The sequence below is a fragment of the Scyliorhinus canicula genome, chromosome 1 (genome assembly GCF_902713615.1).
Source record: "Scyliorhinus canicula chromosome 1, sScyCan1.1, whole genome shotgun sequence".
Classification (NCBI taxonomy): Eukaryota; Metazoa; Chordata; class Chondrichthyes; order Carcharhiniformes; family Scyliorhinidae; genus Scyliorhinus; species Scyliorhinus canicula.
The window spans coordinates 273692806-273712564 of record NC_052146.1 but is presented as its reverse complement, the minus strand read 5'-3'; the positions used below and the strand labels follow the sequence as shown (position 1 = coordinate 273712564).

The 19759-nt window shown below is 46.4% G+C and overlaps 1 protein-coding gene across 1 annotated transcript in view; it reads left to right on the top strand.

Annotated features, from left to right (window-relative positions):
- Positions 1-19759, top strand: part of LOC119974520 (4F2 cell-surface antigen heavy chain-like) — a 189182-nt gene that overhangs the window by 116436 nt on the left and 52987 nt on the right. The window contains exon 6 of the mRNA XM_038813465.1: positions 15531-15717. Coding sequence (XP_038669393.1) covers positions 15531-15717 — 187 coding nt within the window. The remainder of the gene's footprint in view (positions 1-15530; positions 15718-19759) is intronic.

Genomic DNA, 19759 nt, shown 5'->3' with positions numbered 1-19759 from the left:
CATCCTTGAGCACGGGTGAGATACCAGAGGACTGGAGAATTGCTAATGTTGTCCCTTTGTTTAAGAAGGGGAGCAGGGATAATCCAGGGAATTATAGACCTGTGAGCTTGACATCAGTGGTAGGCAAACTGTTGGAGAAGATACTGAGGGATAGGATCTATTCACATTTGGAAGAAAATAGACTTATCAGTGATAGGCAGCATGGTTTTGTGCAGGGAAGGTCATGTCTTACAAACCTAATAGAATTCTTTGAGGAAGTGACAAAGTTAATTGATGAGGGAAGGACTGTAGATGTCATATACATGGACTTCAGTAAAGCGTTTGATAAAGTTTCCCATGGCAGGTTGATGGAAAAAGTGAAGTCGTATGGGGTTCAGGGTGTACTAGCTAGATGGATAAAGAACTGGCTGGGCAACAGGAGACAGAGTAGTGGTGGAAGGGAGTGTCTCAAAATGGAGAAAGGTGACGTGGTGTTCCACAGGGATCCGTGCTCGGACCACTGTTATTTGTGATATACATAAATGATCTGGACGAAGGTATAGGTGGTCTGATGGGCAAGTTTGCAGATGATACTAAGATTGGTGGAGTTGCAGATAGCGAGGAGGACTGTCAGAGAATACAGTAAAATATAGATAGATTGGAGAGTTGGGCAGAGAAATGGCAGATGGAGTTCAATCCAGGCAAATGTGAGGTGATGCATTTTGGAAGATCTAATTCAAGAGCGGACTATATGGTCAATGGAAGAGTCCTGGGGAAAATTAATATACAGAGAGATCTGGGAGTTCAGGTCCATTGAAACCTGAAGGTGGCAACGCAGGTCGATAGAGTGGTCAAGAAGGCATACAGCATGCTTGCCTTCATCGGACGGGATATTGAGTACAAGAGTCGACAGGTCATGTTACAGTTGTATAGGACTTTGGTTAGGCCACATTTAGAATACTGCATGCAGTTCTGGTCGCCACATTACCAGAAGGATGTGGATGCTTTAGAGAGGGTGCAGAGGAGGTTCACCAGGATGTTGCCTGGTATGGAGGGTGCTAGCTATGAAGAAAGGTTGAATAGATTCGGATTGTTTCGGAGGTTGAGGGGGAACCTGATTGAGGTCTACAAAATTATGAGAGGTATGGACAGGGTGGATAGCAACAAGCTTTTTCCAAGAGTGGGGGTGTCAATTACAAAGGGTCACGATTTCAAGGTGAGAGGGGGAAAGTTTAAGGGAGATGTGCGTGGAAAGTTTTTTACGCAGAGGGTGGTGGGTGCCTGGAATGCTTTGCCAGCGGAGGTGGTAGAGGCGGGCACGATAGCATCATTTAAGATGCATCTAGACAGATATATGAACGGGCGGGGAACAGAGGGAAGTCGATCCTTGGAAAATAGGCGACAGGTTTAGATAAAGGATCTGGGTCGGCGCAGACTGGGAGGGCCGAAGGGCCTGTTCCTGTGCTGTAATTTTCTTTGTTCTAGTGAGCGAGATTGTGGAGGTGGACAGGGAATATTCGAGCGTGCCCACCGTAGAGGGATTGGCGAAGAGGAAAAAGTTGCAGGAGAAATTTAACAGGCTGACGACGGGAGGGCGGGAGGGAAACTGCGTAGGGCAAGAGGGGTGCAATACGAGTATGGGGAGAAGGCGAGCCACATGCTGGCGCACCAGCTGTGGAGGCAGGCTGCGTCCAGGGAAATATTGAAGATCCGGGCTGGGGCTGGGAATGTGGTTTCAGAGCCAGGGAAGATAAATGAGGCATTTAGAGAGTATTACCAGCGACTTTATGAGGCAGACCCAGGAGGAGAGGAGCTCTGGACGAGTTGGAATTTCCCCAGGTGGAGGAAGCAAAGAGGCAGGCGTCGGAGGAGTCCCTGGGGCTGAGGGAGGTGCTGGGTAGTATCAGGGGTATGAAGTCGGGGAAGGCACCTGGGCCGGATGGGTACTCGGCAGAATTTTATAAGGAAGTTGCGGAGGACCTGGCACCACATCTGTTGCGGCCGTTTAATGAAGCACTGGAGAAGGGGAATATGCCGGAGACGATGAAGTAGGCAGTAATCACACTAATCCCAAAAAAAAGGGAAGGATCCGGTGGAATGTGGGTCGTATAGACCCATATCACTGTTGAACACGCATGTGAAAGTATTGCCAAAGTTGTTGGCGGGGAGGATGGAGGACTGTGTCCCGGGGGTGGTTGCAGAAGATCAAACAGGCTTCGTGAAGGGCAGGCAGCTCGCGAGTAATATAAGACGGCTGTTGAATGTGGTGATAAATCCGTCGAGAGCTCTGGTACCGGTGGTGGTGGTGTCCATGGAAGCGGAGAAAACATTTGATCGGGTGGAGTGGCGGTACTTGTTGGAAGTTTTGGGAAAGTTTGGGTTTGGGCTGAGATTTGTGGCATGGGTGCGGTTGCTGTATGTGGTGCCAAGAGCGAGGGTAAGGACGAATGATATGAGCACACGAAGATTTGACTGACACAGGGGTATGAGGCAGGTGTGCTCTCTGTCGCCGTTGCTATTTGCGCTGGCCATAGAGCCATTGGCGATGGCTCTCAGGGGGTTGGCAGAGTGGCAGGGGATAATGAGGGGACAGAGGGAGCATCGGGTGTCGCTCTATGCCGTTGACCTCTTGCTGCATGTTTCGGATCCATTGGAGAATATGGGAAGGATTATGGGCCTGTTGGGGAGGTTTGGAGAGTTCTCGGGATACAAGCTGAATGTAGGAAAAAGCGAGGTATGCCCGGTGAATGAGCTGGCATAGCGGGCTAATTTAGGGTAGCGAGGGATAGGTTTAGGTACTTGGGGATTCAGGTAGCGAGGGACTGGACGGGGCTCCATAAGTGGAACTTAACGAAGCTGGTGGGGGAGGCCAGGGAGGATCTTAAGAGGTGGGATACACTGCACTTAACGTTGGCGAGGAGGGTCCAAGTGGTGAAAATGAATATTCTGCCGAGGTTCTTGTTTATCTTTCAGGCTCTCCCGATCTTTATACCAAAGGCGTTTTTCGGAAGTGGACACAATCATCTCTGACTTTGTATGGGCGGAAAAGGTGCTGAGGGTGGGAAGGACCCTGCCACAGAGGTAGAGGCAGCAGGGAGGATTGGCGTTGCCAAACTTGCTTCATTATTATTGGGCAGCGAATGTGGACAAGGTGCGGCGGTGGTGGGAAGGAGATGGGGTAGAGTGGGTTAGGATGGAGGAGGAATCCTGTAAGGGGTCTAGTTTGAGGGTTATAGTGACGGCAGCATTGCCAATGGCTCCGAGTAGGTATTCAGGGAGCCCACTGGTGCAGTCCACAGTGAAAATATGGAATCAGCTGAGGAGGCATTTTTGGGTGGAAGGGATATCGGTGCTAACGCCGCTGTGTGAAAATCATGGATTTGAGCTGGAGGGGATGGATAATGTATACAGGAGGTGGAGGGAAGTGGGGCTGGTCAAGGTGATGGATTTGTATTTGGAGGAAGGGTTCGCCAGTCTGGAGGAACTAAGGGAGAGGGTCGAGCTGCCGAGGAGTAGTGAGTTCAGTATCTACAGGTTAGGGACTTTGCACGAAAGGTCTAGAAGGGGTTCCTAGATTGCTAGGATACACCCTGCTGGAGCGACTGCTGCTTCCGGATGTGGAAGGGGAGGGAAAAATTGGGGATATATATAAGTGGCTGGGGGAGCAGGGAGGCGGGCGGGTGGTGAAGATCAAGGAGAAATGGGAAGCGGAGTTGGGAATGGAGATCAATTGGGGAGTATGGAGTGAAGCACTGCGAAGGGGTAACGGGACCTCCTCTTGTGCAAGGATGAGCCTCATACAGTTTAAGGTGGTGCACATGACTCGGGCGAGAATGAGTGGGTTCTTTCAGGAGGTAGCAGATGAGTGTGAGTGGGCGGGGGCCAGCGAATCATGCGCGCATGTTTTGGGGTTTCAAAAAATTGGGAAGCTTCTGGGCGGGAGTGTTCGCGGTCCTGGCCAGGATAGTGGAGGAGGGAGTGGACCCGGACCCTTTGGTGGCGATATTTGGGGCCTCAGAGAAGCTGAGCTCATGGAGGGGAGGAAGGCCGATGTCTTGGCCTTCGCCTCTCTGATTACACAGCGACGAACTTTGCTGGAGTGGGGGTCGGCATCGCCACCGGGGGTAGCAGCATGGTTTGGTGACCTGTATGACTTCCTGCGGTTAGAGAAGATAAAGTATGAGTTCAGGGGCTCAGCAGGGGAATTTGAGAAAAGGTGGGGGATGTTTGTGACCGTGTTGAGGAGCTGTTTGTCGCAGGGGGTGGGGGGAGGAAGGAGAAAAATCTGTACAAACTGTATAGTTGATTGTTGGGAAGAATGTTTCCTGAGGTGTTTATTTGCTGTAACCTACTTTGATGCAAGTTTGAATAAATGCGTTTTTTTTTAAAAAGGTGAAGGAACCCAGAGGGAGCAGTGACCACAATAAGATAGAATTTACCCTGAAGTTTGAGAGAGAGAAGCTGGAATCAGATGTAACAGTATTACAATTAAATAAGGGTAACTACAAATACATGAGGGAGGAACTGGCCAGAGTTGATTAGGAAAAGGAGTCCAGGAGGGAAGACAGTGGAACAGCAATGGCAGGAGTTTTTCGGGGTTATTTGGGAGGCACAGCAGAAATTCATCTCAAGGAGGAGGAAACATGCCAAGGGGAGGACAAGGCATCCATGGTTGACGAGGGAAGTCAGGGACAGCATAAAAGCAAAAGAAAAAACATACAAAGTGGCGAGGATTAGTGAGAAGCCCAAGGATTGGGAATCCTTGAACAGTGAGCAGAGGACAACTAAAAAATCAATAAGGGGAGAGCAGATGAAATATGAGTGCAAGCTAGCTAGTAATATAAAAGAAGATAGGAAGAGATTTTTTCAACGTTTAAAAAGGTAAGAGAGAGGCAAAAAAAGACATTGGACCACTGGAAAACGAGCTGGAGAAGTAATAATAGGAAACAAAGAAATGGCAGACGAACTGAATAGTTACTTTACATCAGTCTTCACGGAAGACACCAGTGGGATGCCAGAGCTCCAGGAGAATCAGGGGGCAGAAGTGAGTGCAGTGGCCATCACTAAGGAGAAGGTTATGGGGAAACTGAAAGGTCTGAAGGTAGATAAGTCACCTGGACCGGAGGGACTACACCGGAGGGTTCTAAAAGAGATAGCTGAGGAGATTGTGGAGGCATTGGTGGTGATCTTTCAGGAATCACTGGAGGTAGGAAGGGTCCCAGAGGACTGTAAAGTGGCTAATGTAACACCACTGCTTAAGAACATAAACATAAGAACACAAGAACTAGGAGCAGAAGTAGGCCATCTGACGTTTCAAGCCTGCTCCACCATTCAATGAGATAACAGCTGATCTTTTGTAGACTCAGCTCCACTTTCTCACCCGAACACCATAATCCTTTATTCTTCAAAAAACTATCTATCTTTATCTTGAAAACATTTAATGAAGATGCCTCAACTGCTGTGCCCATTCCCCTGCAGAACAGATATACCATTTTGGATAATGTTGAGGGGACTAGCCTCTCAGGGAAAACAGCAACAGCCAAACTCATGGCACCATGGTTGGTTCTGCTGCAGAGGGGAGGGGTAATAAAAGTGTGCCAGTGCAATAGTTATAGGGGATTCAATTGCAAGGGAAATAGACAGGCATTTCTGTGGCCGCAAATGAGACTCCAGAATGTGTGTTGCCTCCCTGGTGCTAGGGTCAAGAATGTCTCGGAGCAGGTACAGGACATTCTGGAAGGGGAGGGTGAACAGCCAGTGGTCGTGGTACACATCGGTACAAACGACATAGGTTTAAAAAAAAGGGGATGAGGTCCTAAAAGCAGAATACAGGGAGCTAGGAAGGAACTTAAGAAATCAGACCTCAAAGGCAGTGATCTCAGGATTATTACCGATGCCATGTGCTAGTCAGAGTAGAGGTGACAGGATATATAGGATGAATACTTGGCTGAAGAAATGGTGTCAGGGGGAGGGTCTCAGATTCCTGGGGCATTGGGACCAGTTCTTGGGGAGGTGGAACCTATACAAACTGGAAGGGTTACACCTGGGTAGGACTGGAACTGATGTCCTATTTGCTAGAGCAGTTAAGGAGGGTTTAAACTAATATGCCAGGGGGATGGGAACCTGTGCAAGGAGTCAGAGAAAGAGGGAGCAAAGACAAAAACAAAAGGTAGAAAAGTGAAAAGAAAAGTGATAGCTGGAGAAACCAAGGGCAAAATTCAAACAGGCAATAGAGAAAAGTATTGGGAGCAAGACAAACAATGTGAAAAAGACAAACTTAAAGCCTCTGTGCCTTAATGCACAGGGCATTTGCAATAAAGCGCATGAAGTAATATACATACTTCATAGATAGATATACATAGAAGATAGGAGCAGGAGGAGGCCTTTTGGCCCTTCGAGCCTGCTCCGCCATTCATCACGATCATGGCTGATCATTCAACTCAATAGCCTAATCCTGCTTTCTCCCCATAGCCTTTGATCCCATTGTCCCCAAGTGCTATATCTAGCCGCCTCTTGAATATATTAAAAGTTTTAGAATCAACTACTTCCTGTGGTCATGAATTCCACAGGCTCGTCACTGTGTGTGAAGAAACGCCTCCTTATATCTGTCCGAAATGGTTTACCCGGAATCCTCAGACTGTGACCCCTGGTTCTGGACACACCCATCATTGGTAACATCTTCCCTGCTTCTGTCCTGTCTAGTCCTGTTAAAATTTTATAAGTCTCTATGAGATTCCCCCCTCATTCTTCTGAACTCGAACGAGCACAATTCCAAGCTAGTCAATCTCTCCACATTTGACAGTCCCGCTATCCCTGGAATCAGTCTGGTGAACCTTCGCTGCACTCCTTTGAGAGCAAGAACATCCTTCCTCAGAGAAGGAGACCAGAACTGCACACAATTTCCAGGTGTGGCCTCACCAAGGCCCTACATAATTGCAGCAACACATGCCTGCTTCTATACTCAAAACCTCTCGCAATAAAGGCAAAACATACCATTAACCTTCTTTCCCGCCTGCTGCACCTGCATGCTTACCTTCAGCGAATGGTGCACAAGGACACCCAGGTCCTGCTGCAGACTCCCCTCTCCCAATTTACAACCATTCAGGTAATAATCTGCCTTCCTATCCAAAGTGATTAACCTCACACTTAGCCAAATTAACTGCATCTGCCATTGATTTCCCCACTTGCCCAACCTGTCCAGATCATGCTGTAGGATTCTCGCATCCTCATCACAATTCACCCTCCCACCTAACTTGGTATCATCTGAAAACTTTGAGATGTTACATTTTGTTCCCTCATACAAATCGTTAATATATATTGTGAATAACTGGGGTCCCGGCACCGATCCCTGTGGTACCCCACTAGTTACTGCCTGCCAATTTGAAAAGGACCCATTATTCCCTACTCTTTGTTTCCTCTCTGCCAACTAGTTTTCTACCCACCTAAATATATTTCCCCCAATCCCATGAGCTTTAATTTTGCACAATAATCTCTTATGTGGGACTTTGCCAAATGCCTTCTGAAAGTCCAAATATACCACATCGACTGGCTCCCCCTTGTCGACTGTACTGGTTACATCTTCAAAGAATTTCAACAGATTTGTCAAGCATGATTTTCCCTTCATAAATCCATGCTGACTCAGACTGATCCTGCCACTGTTTTCTAAATGTTCCGCTGCAAAGTCCTTGATAATGGATTCAAGCAATTTCCCCACTACCGATGTTAGGCTTACTGGTCTATAATTCCCTGATTTCTCTCTACCTCCCTTCTTGAATATCGGAGTGACGTGAGCTACCCTCCAATCTGCAGGGACAGTTCCAGAGTCTACAGAATCCCAGAAGATGACCACCAATGCATCCACTATTTCCAGAGCCACCTCCTTCAGCACTCTGGGATGCAGATTCTCAGGCTCTGGGGATTTATCTGCCTTCAATCCCATCAATTTTCCCAGCACCATTTCTCTACTAATGTTGGTCTCCCTCAGTTCTTCCCTCTCACTAAACATTTCATTCTCCAGCATTTCTGGTATCTGATTTGTGTCCTCTTTTGTGAAGACAGAACCAAAGTATGTATTCAATTGCTCAGCCATTTCTTTGTCCCTGATTATGCATTCCCCTGTTTCTGTCTGCAGGGGGTATACATTTCTCTTTACCAATCTCTTTCTCTTGACATATATATATAGAAACTCTTAATGTCAGTCTTTTATGTTCCCTCCAAGCTTCCTTTCGTACGGTACTTTCCCCTTCTTAATCAACCCCTTCATCCATCTTTCGTAAATTCTAAACTGCTCCCGATCCTCAGACCTATTTTTTTTTGGCCAATGTGTGTTTCTCTTCCTTGGATTGATAGTACTTTGAATTTCCTTTGTAAGCCATGGATTGCCCTCTTACCCCCTTTGCTTTTCTGCCAGACAGGAATGAACAGTTGCTGTCGTTCCCCCATGCATTCCTTGAACGTTTGCCATTGTCTATCCATTGTCATCCCTTTAAGTAACTCTCCCCAATTTATCAAGGCCAACTCACGCCTTATATCTTCATAGTTCTCTTTATTAAGATTCAGCACCCTAGTCTCCGAATCAACTACTTCGCTCTCCATCTTGATAAAACATTCTATCATGTTATGGTCGTTCATCCCCAAGGGGTCTTGTACAGGCAGATCGACAATGATTCCCTGCTCATTACACAGTACCCAATCTAAGATGGCCTGCTCTGTAGTTGGTTCCTCCACATATTGGTCAAGAAAACCATCCTGTAAACACTCCAGGAATTCCTCATCTACAGCATTATGGCTAATTTGATTTGCCCAATTTATGTGAAAGATTAAAATCACCCATGATCACTGATATTCCCTTATTACATGCATCTTTAATTTCAGATTTAATGCCATTCCCAAACTCACCACTGCAGTTTGGAGGTCTATATATGACACCCACTCATGTTTTTTGCCCTTGGTATTTCTCAACTCTCCCCATACAGATTCCACATTGTCAGAACTAATATCCTTTCTCACTACTGTATTAATTTCCTCTTTAACCAGCAGTGCCACGCTACCACCTTTTCTTTTATGCCTGTCCTTCCTAAATACTGAAAACTCTGGAACATTCAGTTCCCATCTCTGGTCACCCTGCAGCCATGTCTCCGTAGTGACCAACATCGGAATACACGAGTATTTCGCTGGAGAAAATGGAAGCAAGGCTATCACCAATGTCCACAGCTCCATCTTAACCCAAACTGCCTCCTGGTCCCTACACCTGTCCAATACCTCTATATTCGCCGCCCAATAAAAATAGAGCAGGCTCGGCAATGGGAAGCCTGCCAGTCCCTCTGCAGGACCGTTTTCCGAATCCTAGCTACCTTGCCCGCCCATATAAAGGATGCGATCAATCTCTCCACTTCCACAAACAGTGCTTTTGGTAAAAAAACGGTAGACATTGGGATAAAACACAAACCGTGGTAAAATGTTCATCCTCACAGATTGAACTCGGCCTGCCAAAGACAGAGGGAGGCGCTGCCACCTCTGTAAATAGGCCTTAACCCTACTCACCAGGCTCGTAAAGTTCAAATTACGAAGCGGGCCCAAACCTGCACCCCTTGGTATCTAAAGTGAGTGCCTGATAAAAGGAACAGCAACACCCCCAGACTAACTCCCTTCCCCAGTGGAGTAACCAACAAATACTCACTTTTCTCCAAATTTAGCTTATGTCCAGAAAAAGCCCGAAACCGCTTCAACAGCACCATTATGTCCCTCATTGTGCGGACCGGGTCCGCAACGGGCAATAACATCATTAGCATTTAGGACATCCTATGCCCCCCCCCCCCCACTCACTATACTCTCCACTTATCCAAACTCCTAAAGGGATGGCCAAATGCTCAATCACCAATGCGAACAGGAGAGTTGACATGGGGCACTTGAGAATATTTTGAGTTCACGTTATTCGTAAGGATCTTAGGTTCCTTATATGGTAGCTTAACCCCGACACAAATTTGGGCCCTATCCCAAACCGCCCCAAAATCGCAAACAAATAACTCCACTCTACCCTATTAAAGGCCTTTGCTGCAGCCAATGCCACAATAACCTCCTGTTACTCCTCTTCCGATGGGGACAAAATCACATTCAACAGACACCGTACATTAGAGGATAACCCTTTACAAACTCGGTTTGATCCTCCCCAACAACCTGAGGGAAATACTCCTCCAACCTGATCATCAACACTTTAGCCCAAATCTTTGCGACCTCATTCTGTAAAGAGATTAGCCGTTATGACCCACACGCTACCGGATCCTTATCTTTCTTCACAAGGAGCGAGATGGATGCCTGCATCATTGTCCAGGAGCGTCCCCCATTCTACTGAATCTTCAAATGCCTCCACCAACTGATCGGCAAACTTTTAATAAAATTGCACTGGAACCCATCTGACCCTGGTGCCTTGCCAGCCTGCTTACTTCCTCAACCCCAAATGGCTCCTCTAACCCTTTCTGATCCTCTTCCTCCACTGTGCGACACTCCTCCGCTATGTCTAACTCATCCTCTGGTGGCTCTGACCTGTACAACATTCATAAATACCTCAAACTCCTCATTCAACTTGTCCGGTGTGGACATCAGCCCACCTCCCATGTCCCAAACCTGAATGATTTCCTGGAAGCTGCCTGCCGCCTCAGCTAGACAGCCAACAAACTTCTCTCCATATTCATACGTTGACCCCTTTGTGCACCGCAGCAGGGGCGGCACGGTAACACAGTGGTTAGCATTGTTGCTTCACAGCGCCAGGGACCCGGGTTCGATTCCCGGCTTGGGTCACTGTCTGCGCGGAGTCTGCATGTTCTCCCCGTGTCTGCGTAGACTTCCTCCAGTGCTCCGGTTTCCTCCCACAAGTCCCGAAAGACGTGCTGTTAGGTGACCTGGACATTCTGAATTCTCCCTCAATGTACCCGAACAGGTGCCGGAGTGTGGCGACCACGGCATTTTCACAATAACCTCATTGCAGTGTTAATGTAAGCCTACTTGTGACACTAATAAAGATTATTATTATTAAACTGCATCTACAATTTCTTCCTGCTGGCCAGGAGTTCTGGGGTGAGATCCTCTGAATACTTACCGACTACCTCCAAAATTTCATCCACCAGCTGTTGGTGTTCCTCCCTTGCCTCCCTCTCAATCTGCACCATATCTGACCTTCTCACCACCGTCTTCAATGCCTCCCTCAACACGCCCCATTCTTATTAAACCCTTCGTATTTGTCAATCACCCTTGCCGACTTCACACAAAACCCCAGGTCGGCTAACAACCCTACATCTAAACTCCATGGCAGCCATTGAGCTGGCCCCCTCTCTAAAACCACATCCACCAGGTGTAGAACATGGAGCGTGGTCAGAGATAACAAACGCAGAATCTTCCGCTGTCTTCATCCTTGGCAAACGAGACCTCCCCATTATAAATAAATCGATCCATGGGTAGACCTTATGCACCAGTGAAAAGGTGGAGGGTTCCCTGTCCCCGGAGTGCAATAACCAACATGGATTTGCTGCCCCCATCTCTCATGTAAGCGACAGCATCTTTCCTCTTCCCTCAACTGCTCCCCCGCACAAAAGAGTCAATGACATTGGCTTGGAATGATCCAATTTTGGGTTCAAGACTATATTCCAGTCTCCACCCCCTAAATCTGGTGTGTATCCATGTCCGGAATAGCCGCCATCAGTCTCTTCATAAAATTTGCATCATCCCAATTTGGAGCATATATATTTGCCAAAACTACCGTGACCATGACATATCTAACCCCCTGATCAACCACCACTTTCTCCATCTGAAACTGGATTAATCAGGATTGCCCCCCCACCCCGCCCCCGGGCCCTACTATCAAAGTGGAACACCTGACCTACCCAACCCTTATGGAGTCACCACCTGGTCCTTCACCCACAGGTGGGTCTGCTGCAACAGGACCACATCAGCCCTCAGACTCTTCAAGTGAGTCAAAACACTCACCCATTTTACCGGGCCGCCCAGCCCCCACACATTCTATGTCACCAAACGGATCAGGTGTCTCTCAACCCCACACTTGACTCAACCATCATCACCATGGGCGCGCTCCCATCCCCCCATCAATCTCCAAAAACCAAAGCCCACCCAAGATGGCACCCAGCCCCACCCAACAGATGTGGTAAAGAGCAGCCCCAGTCACCATCAGCAAACTATCTCAACCCCCCTCCCCTTTCCCAGAAATCCCCCACCCACTACCCCAGCACCTTTCTCCGCTATCCCCATCCCCGTACCATTCACACCTCATAGGCACGCCAAAGCCTGCCTAAACAGGTTCAGCAGGCTGCAGCCACTTCCCCCACCTCACTCCCCTTCACTAGAAAACTGCATACTGCATTCTACTAGCAAGTAGCCCCCTCCCAAGAGTCCCCCTCCCCAGATGGATAACAAAGGAAAAACAAACCCTCCACCCATCCACCTAAAAGTATTGAAGCTCACCCATCCCCTACTCCACCCCACCAACTGCTAATCCACTCTCCACTTCTATATGCCGTTACAAACTCATGGACCCTAAAGAAAAGAAGAGAAGCAACTAAAGCAAATAGAACAATCCCCCCCAAACATACTTTCAATTAACAATACCTATGTACAGAGAGAATAAAGGGCACCAGAAAAAATAAACAAATAAACCATAACCCTTAGTACCATGTCCACTAACATACTCATCCCAACAACTACAGCAAAGTCCCACTTCCACCATTTTCAGTTCAGTCCAAAGTTTTCAGCCTTCATGAACGCCTCCTCTGCCGTCTCATAAAATTAATTCCTAGAATTATGTGTGACCTGCAGCTTTGCTGGACCGGCCACTCCAAAATGCACTAGGCTCTTATAAAGTGCTGCCTTTGACCTGTTAAAGGCCGCATGCCTTCTCGCCAGCTCCACCGTGACATCTTGGCATATTTGAATACAACTGCCTTCCCACCTCACCTCGCAATTCTGCTTGGCCCATCTCAGCACCTTCTCCTTCACCTGTTAGCTGTGAAAGCAGACTATCATAGCTCTTGGTGGCTCATTCGCTTACCTATGATTTCAGCTGGAGCAACCATTGGGCCCTATTCAGTTCAAGGGGAGAGGAGCATCGTCCCCTCCTCCAATAGCTTTTAAAAATACTTTTCCATTTCTGCTGTACGACATCTGTAGAGTGGGCTGTGTGCTCCCCATAACCACAATCTATTAAAAGTCGTGGGTCAGGTGAATTCCATGATAAACTTTGGAGTTCTCTAAACCCTGGCCCAGAACAACGACTCCACACAGAGAGCGATGAAAGCTTCCACACAGAGAGCAACTCAAGCCTCCACAGAGAGCTTGCTGACAGACTCCATAATGGAAGCATTTAAAGACTCCAGAGCAACAAGCATGCATGAAGAAGACTATGATGATCAATCCACCTTATTTCAACAACAAGAAAATCTACCCAGCTCATTTAAGCGATAACAAGACGACTTTGAAGGTCTATCCACCTTATTTGAGCAACCAGAAGCAGACTATGAGAGTCTACCCAGCTCATTTGAACAACACAAAAGGTGACTATGAAGGCCTATCTACCTTATTTGATGAATAAGAAGAAGACAATGAATGTCTAAACACTGTATGTATGAATAGTGACACAGTGATCACAATCAGCATACACGATGTGCAAGATCACAGTGAGACTGACAGATCTCAGCTCGTCCGTACAGAAGCACTCAACAATCAATGACCAGAAGAGGAGCAAATCAACCAGAAATGACTCCAGAAGAGGAGCACCAAGGAATCAAAGAGGAATCAAATCAACCTCAAATGACTGATGTCACCAGGATCAATGCAACATCAGAACATTCTCACAAACCTCAAGTCGAAACGCTCAATGAACCATCAGATACCGCAAAGGACACTGATACCAATAACTTTGAGAATGACTCAAATTATCCACAAGGATAATTGAGCACAAGAACAACACAAACTACCACACGAAGCACAACAAAAACAAGAACAACAACGAAAGCAACAAACTACAACAAGAAGCACACAATAACAACAACAAGAACAACAACGAAAAAAACAACAAAGACAACGACAGAAACAACACAAACAACAACAATGAAACAACGACCTGCATAACATGGTACAACTCTGAACAAAAAGGACAATGCAACAGCACAGTCCAAAACAATGGCAAGAGTACAAACATACATGGTATGACAACGAATCTCAAATTCATATTTGCTCCAAAACAAACAAATAGACCAGTTTTCAAGGTAGATGACACACAGAATCAATCCCGCAAACACAGGAAAAAGTCCAGGTCAGACAACAGAAGTGATTCGACCATTCAAACACCTCATGATGACTTGTTGGTTACTTAAACACACAAACACTGACGATGTTCACAAAGACATTAAAATAACAACATCACCACTTCAACAACAGAAGAAGAAACTCAACTCAAATTTTATAAAGTTTGGACTCAAATATTAATTGGCTTTGTATAAATATCAATATCATTACAACTTATACAGATATACATATCATCATTTAACTACCTGTTTTGTACAATTTTCTTTTACACAATACAGAAAATATGTGAAAAGAAAAAAGGGGGGATATAGTGATCTGCATATCTGTATGTACACAAGGGGTTAATGTAAAGACACTACAATTAAACAATCACTAGAGGGCAGCACTAGAGATGTATAAATAGACAGACGGAAGCAAGGATGACTTTCTTCACAGGAACAGGGTCTAGTGACCACAAGCATACAAAGACAGCTCAGCACAAGTGTAGCTAATCATAAGTACTTCTTAGTTAATCTTGTTCTTGTAACATCTAGTTTAAGCATTGGAGAGAGAACAAACTCTCTCTCACAGTTAATTCATCAACATTACTCAATAAAGCATTTGCTCCAATTGGAAGACTACGAGTGTTATTCAATATCGAGTTAAGGATCATTCTGGAACAAACAAGTGAGTAACTGATAGTGCACAAGGCAATACATTACTGTCAGAAATAGTAATATAATACCTGCCATGCCGCTCAAAGTGTTTGCTCAACTGCTGTTCGACTTCAGCCGTCATCACCTCTGCCAATAATAGGAGAGGCTCCACCCGACGAGCTCCACCGCCATCTTCCCTCCCAATGCACTCTGCAATGTGCTCGACTCTGCTGGCGAGCTAGCTTTCACACCTTTATTCCCAATATTCTTTCATTGGTTCTTGGACATCCTTTAACAACCAAATCACAAATGGGACAAGTTTGTGTACATATTCTCCCTGAAAATAGGGTGAAAAGGGCCAAAAACTGAGGACTCTGGCGGGAGCTACACAACATGCGACCTCCACCTACAGGATGTCCTGCCCATGCACATTTACAGGTAAAGAAACAACTATGGCAAGAAAACTGTGAAGTAAGATTTTGAAATTTATGACACATCAGGCTGGCACAGCCATGTAGGAAGTTAAAACAATCAGAAGTTTCATTGAATTTGGGAAGAATGTCTTTGTACGGAGTGTCGTTATAATTAATATTTATTTTCTTGCAGACTTTTTATTATTGGTACTGATAAAGAAGAAGGTGACCACCTAGTTTCAGTGCTCAAGGAATTTCATGGGAATATGATCTTTATGTATTATCTAACTGACCTGATGAAAAATAGCAATCTAAGTGAGACTGCAAAATCTTTGGATGACTATCAGCACAAGATGGAGAATGCATGGTGTGGCTTCTTTGTAAGAAATCTAATATCTCTAATCTGCTAAATTTTGTAAGCTTTGTACATGAATTTGTATGCACTGAAATTGGCACTTATGAATTTGCTTCAACATTCATTAATAATAATAATCTTTATTATTGTCACAATTAGGCATACATTAACACTGCAATGAAGTTACTGTGAAAATCACGCAGATGCCACACTCCGGCGCCTGTTCGGGTACACGGAGGGAGAATTCAGAATATCCAATTCACCTAACAGCACGGCTTTTGGGACTTGTGGGAAGAAACGGGAAACCCACGCAGACACGGGGAGAACGTGCAGACTCCGCACAGACAGTGACCTAAGCGGGAATCGTACCAGAGACCCTGGCGCAATGAAGCAACAGTGCTAACCACTGTGCCATCGTGCCGTCCAGGATCTACTTATTATTATTAATTGATCTATTTATTATCTGGTTTATAATGGGCGGCGCGGTAGTACAGTGATTAGTATTGTTGCTTCACAGCGGCAAGGACCTGGGTTTGATTCCCGGCTTGAGTCACTGTCCATGCAGAGTCTGCACGTTCCCCCCATGTCTATGTGGATTTCCTCCGGGTGCTCCGGTTTCCTCCCACAAGTCCCGAAATACGTGCTTGTTAGGTGAATTGGGCTTTCTGAATTCTCCCTCCGTGTACCCGAACACGCCATAGCGTGGTGATTCGGGAATTTGTACAGTGGCTTCATTGCGATGTTGATGTAAGCCTACTTGTGACACTAATAAAAGATTATTATTAACAAATCAGAAAAGGTTAACACTATAGAACCACATAATGGTCTAAAAATGTTATCGCTCAGTATCTTTTTTTAAGGTTCAAAATGGGCACCCAAATATTCAGTGTAGCGTACTTATTACATGATGAAATTGTGCTGCTCGCAAAGAAATGTTAGGGGGCTCCAACACTGCTCTCCCCAGGCTCATAAATAAGGGCTACGATACTCTGGTCTCCCTGCGACCTGTTTCACGGCAGCTGGAGATGGTCCGCCATTGGTCGGTGGCGGGATCTTCTGGTCCCGCCACTGTCAATGGCATTTCCCATTGAAACTATCCCACAACTCTGGGAAACCCACAGCAGGGATGCACCATTGGCAGAACCAGAAGATACCACTAGTGAACAGCCAGAAGATCTTGCCCAAGGTAAATGAAAATAGTACATGCCTGTTTGAGGCGTAATTCGTAAAATTGGAATATTTCACTGTAAGGCCTAACTAGTAGTCCTTAATATTATTTTTACTATACAGGTTTTCCTGGAAAATACGTGTTATCAACATATTTAGATTCACCTTCCCAAAGGACTTCATCCATAGACAATGGGGGGTGGTTTTCGACACACATCCCGTTATGGCTGGAAACTCTTGTGAGAGGGCGATAACTGGATTTGTAACAGGGAGACCTCAGAATAAACCATAAAACATAAGAACAGAATTAGGGCAGCACAGAGGGGAAGTGGTTAGCACTGCTGCCTCACAGCACCGAGGTCCCAGGTTCAATCCCGGCTCTGGGTCACTGTCTGCATGGAGTTTGCACATTCTCTCCGTGTTTGAGTGAGTTTCGCCCCCACAACATAAAAGATGTGTAGGGTAGGTGGATTAGCAACGCTAAATTGGCCCTTAATTGGGAAAAAAATGAATTGGGTACTGTAAATTTTTTTTTTATAAGACACAGGAGCAGAATTATGCCACGAGGTCCATCAAGTCTGCTCTGCCGTTCAATCATGGCTGATGAAAAAAAATCTCAGAACTTTACACTGCCATTTTTTGGGAAAGTTTCAATACTATGAGCCTGATATAATATGATGTTACAGGCCTACTCAAAGTGAAAAAAATTAAACCGGTTTCTGGAGACGTACAAGCAAAGAAACAAATTAAATGTTTTCCCTCTTCGGACTCAGTTTGTGCTGAAGGTCCCTTACCCAGCATTGTGATAAATGACCAGATAATTGTTTTTAGTAATGTTACTTGAGATATACATGTTGCCAAGACACTAGGAGAGCTTTGAGTAGTGCCACAAAATTTCTTACTTCCAGACTCAGACCTCATTTGACATATTGACCCATTACTTCTGATCTGCAGAGTGTTTCCCCACCAGGAACTATTCAATGCTCCAATTTAAATTGCAGTATAATAATAATAATAATATTTACTGTCACAAGTAGGCTTACATTAAGACTGCAATGAAAATACTGTGAGAAGCTCCTAGTCGCCACATTCCGGCGCCTGGTCGGGTACACTGAGGGAGAACTCAGAATGTCAAATTGCCTAACAGCACATCTTTCAGGACTTGAGAGAGGAAACCGGAGGAAACCACGCAGACACGGGGAGAACGGGCAGACTCCGCACAGACAGTGACCCAAGCTGGGGATCGAACCTGGGACCCTGGAGCTGTGAAGCAACAGTGCTAACCACTGTGCTACCGTGCTGTCCCTTCAAATGGTTCCGACTATCTTGCAGGAATAGTTACCCAGGAAAAGTCAGAAGAATTAAAACTACTTCTAACCCCTGGGTAACTATAGTACTGACCACCCTGACCCGCCTCTCCCCTCCCCTCCACAGAGGAGGTCCCAGAGGTTTGAGAAGGATAGCAAAGATAATCCAGGTAATTACACGACGCTGAGCATTATGTCAGTGGTAGGGAAATTATTGGAGAGGATTCTTCGAGACAGGATTTACTCCCACTTGGAAATAAGTGGACATATTAGCGAGAGGCAACATGGTTTTGTGAAGGAGAGGTCATGCCTCACTAATTTGATCAAGTTTTTCGAGAAAGTGACGAAGATGATTAATGATGGTAGGGCAGAGGATGTTGTTTATATGGATTTCAGTAAGTGACAAGGTCCCTCATGGCAGACTGGTACAGAAGGTGAAACTGCACATGATCAGAGGGGAGCTGGCAAGATGGCGAAGGCCATGACATCAACCTTCCTCCTCTCCATGGCTCTAGCTTCTCTGAAACCCCAAATATCACCACCATAGGGTTCGGGTCCACCTCCTCCTCCACTATCCTGGCTAAGACCGCGAACACTCCCACCCAGGATCTTCCCAATTTTTCGTAACCCCAAAAATGTACGCGTGATTCGCTGGACCCACTCCCACCTCTCTCACTCATCTGTTATCCCCTGGAAGAACCCACTCATTCTCCTGAGTCATATGCACCCTGTGCACCACCTTAAACTGTATCAGACTTATCTTGCACAGGAGGAGGTCCCGTTTACCCTCCGCAGTGCCTCATTCCATACTCCCCAATTGATCTCTCCTCCCAACTCCCCTTCCCATTTATCCTTGATTTTTACTGTCCTCTCGCCTCCCTGCTCCCCCAGCCACTTGTATATATCCCCAATAGTTACCTCCTCTTCCACATCCGGAAGCAGCAGTCGCTCCAGCAGAGTGTATCCCGTCAACCCAGGGAACCCTTTCCTGACCTTTTGCGCAAAGTCTCTAACCTGCAGACACCTGAACTCCCCCTCGGCAGCTCTACCCTCTCCCTTCACTCTTCCAGACTGGTGAACCCTTCCTCCAAATACAGTTCTCTCACCTTGACCAGCCTTACTTCCCTCCACCTCCGGTATATACTATCCATCCCCCTCGGCTCAAACCCATGATTCTCACACAGTGGCATTAACACCAACATCCCTTCCACCCTAAAATGCCTCCTCAACAGATTCCATATCTTCACCGTGGATTGCACCATGGGCTCCCCGAATGCCTACTCGAAGCCATTGGCAATGCTGCCGTCGCCGTAGCCCTCAAACTGGACCCCTTACAAGATTCTGCCTCCGTCCGAACCCACTCTACCCCTTCTCCTTCCCACCACCGCTGCACCTTATCCACATTTGCCGCCCAATAATGATGAAGCAGATTCTGCAATGCCAACCCCCCCCCCCCTGCTGCCTCTGCCTGCAGGGTCCTCCCGACCCTCAGCACCTTTCCCTCCCAAAGCTTGAAATGATCATTTCCAATTTCTGAAAAAGGGCCTTTGGTATAAAGATCGGGAGAGCCTGAAGAAATAGACAAGAACCTCA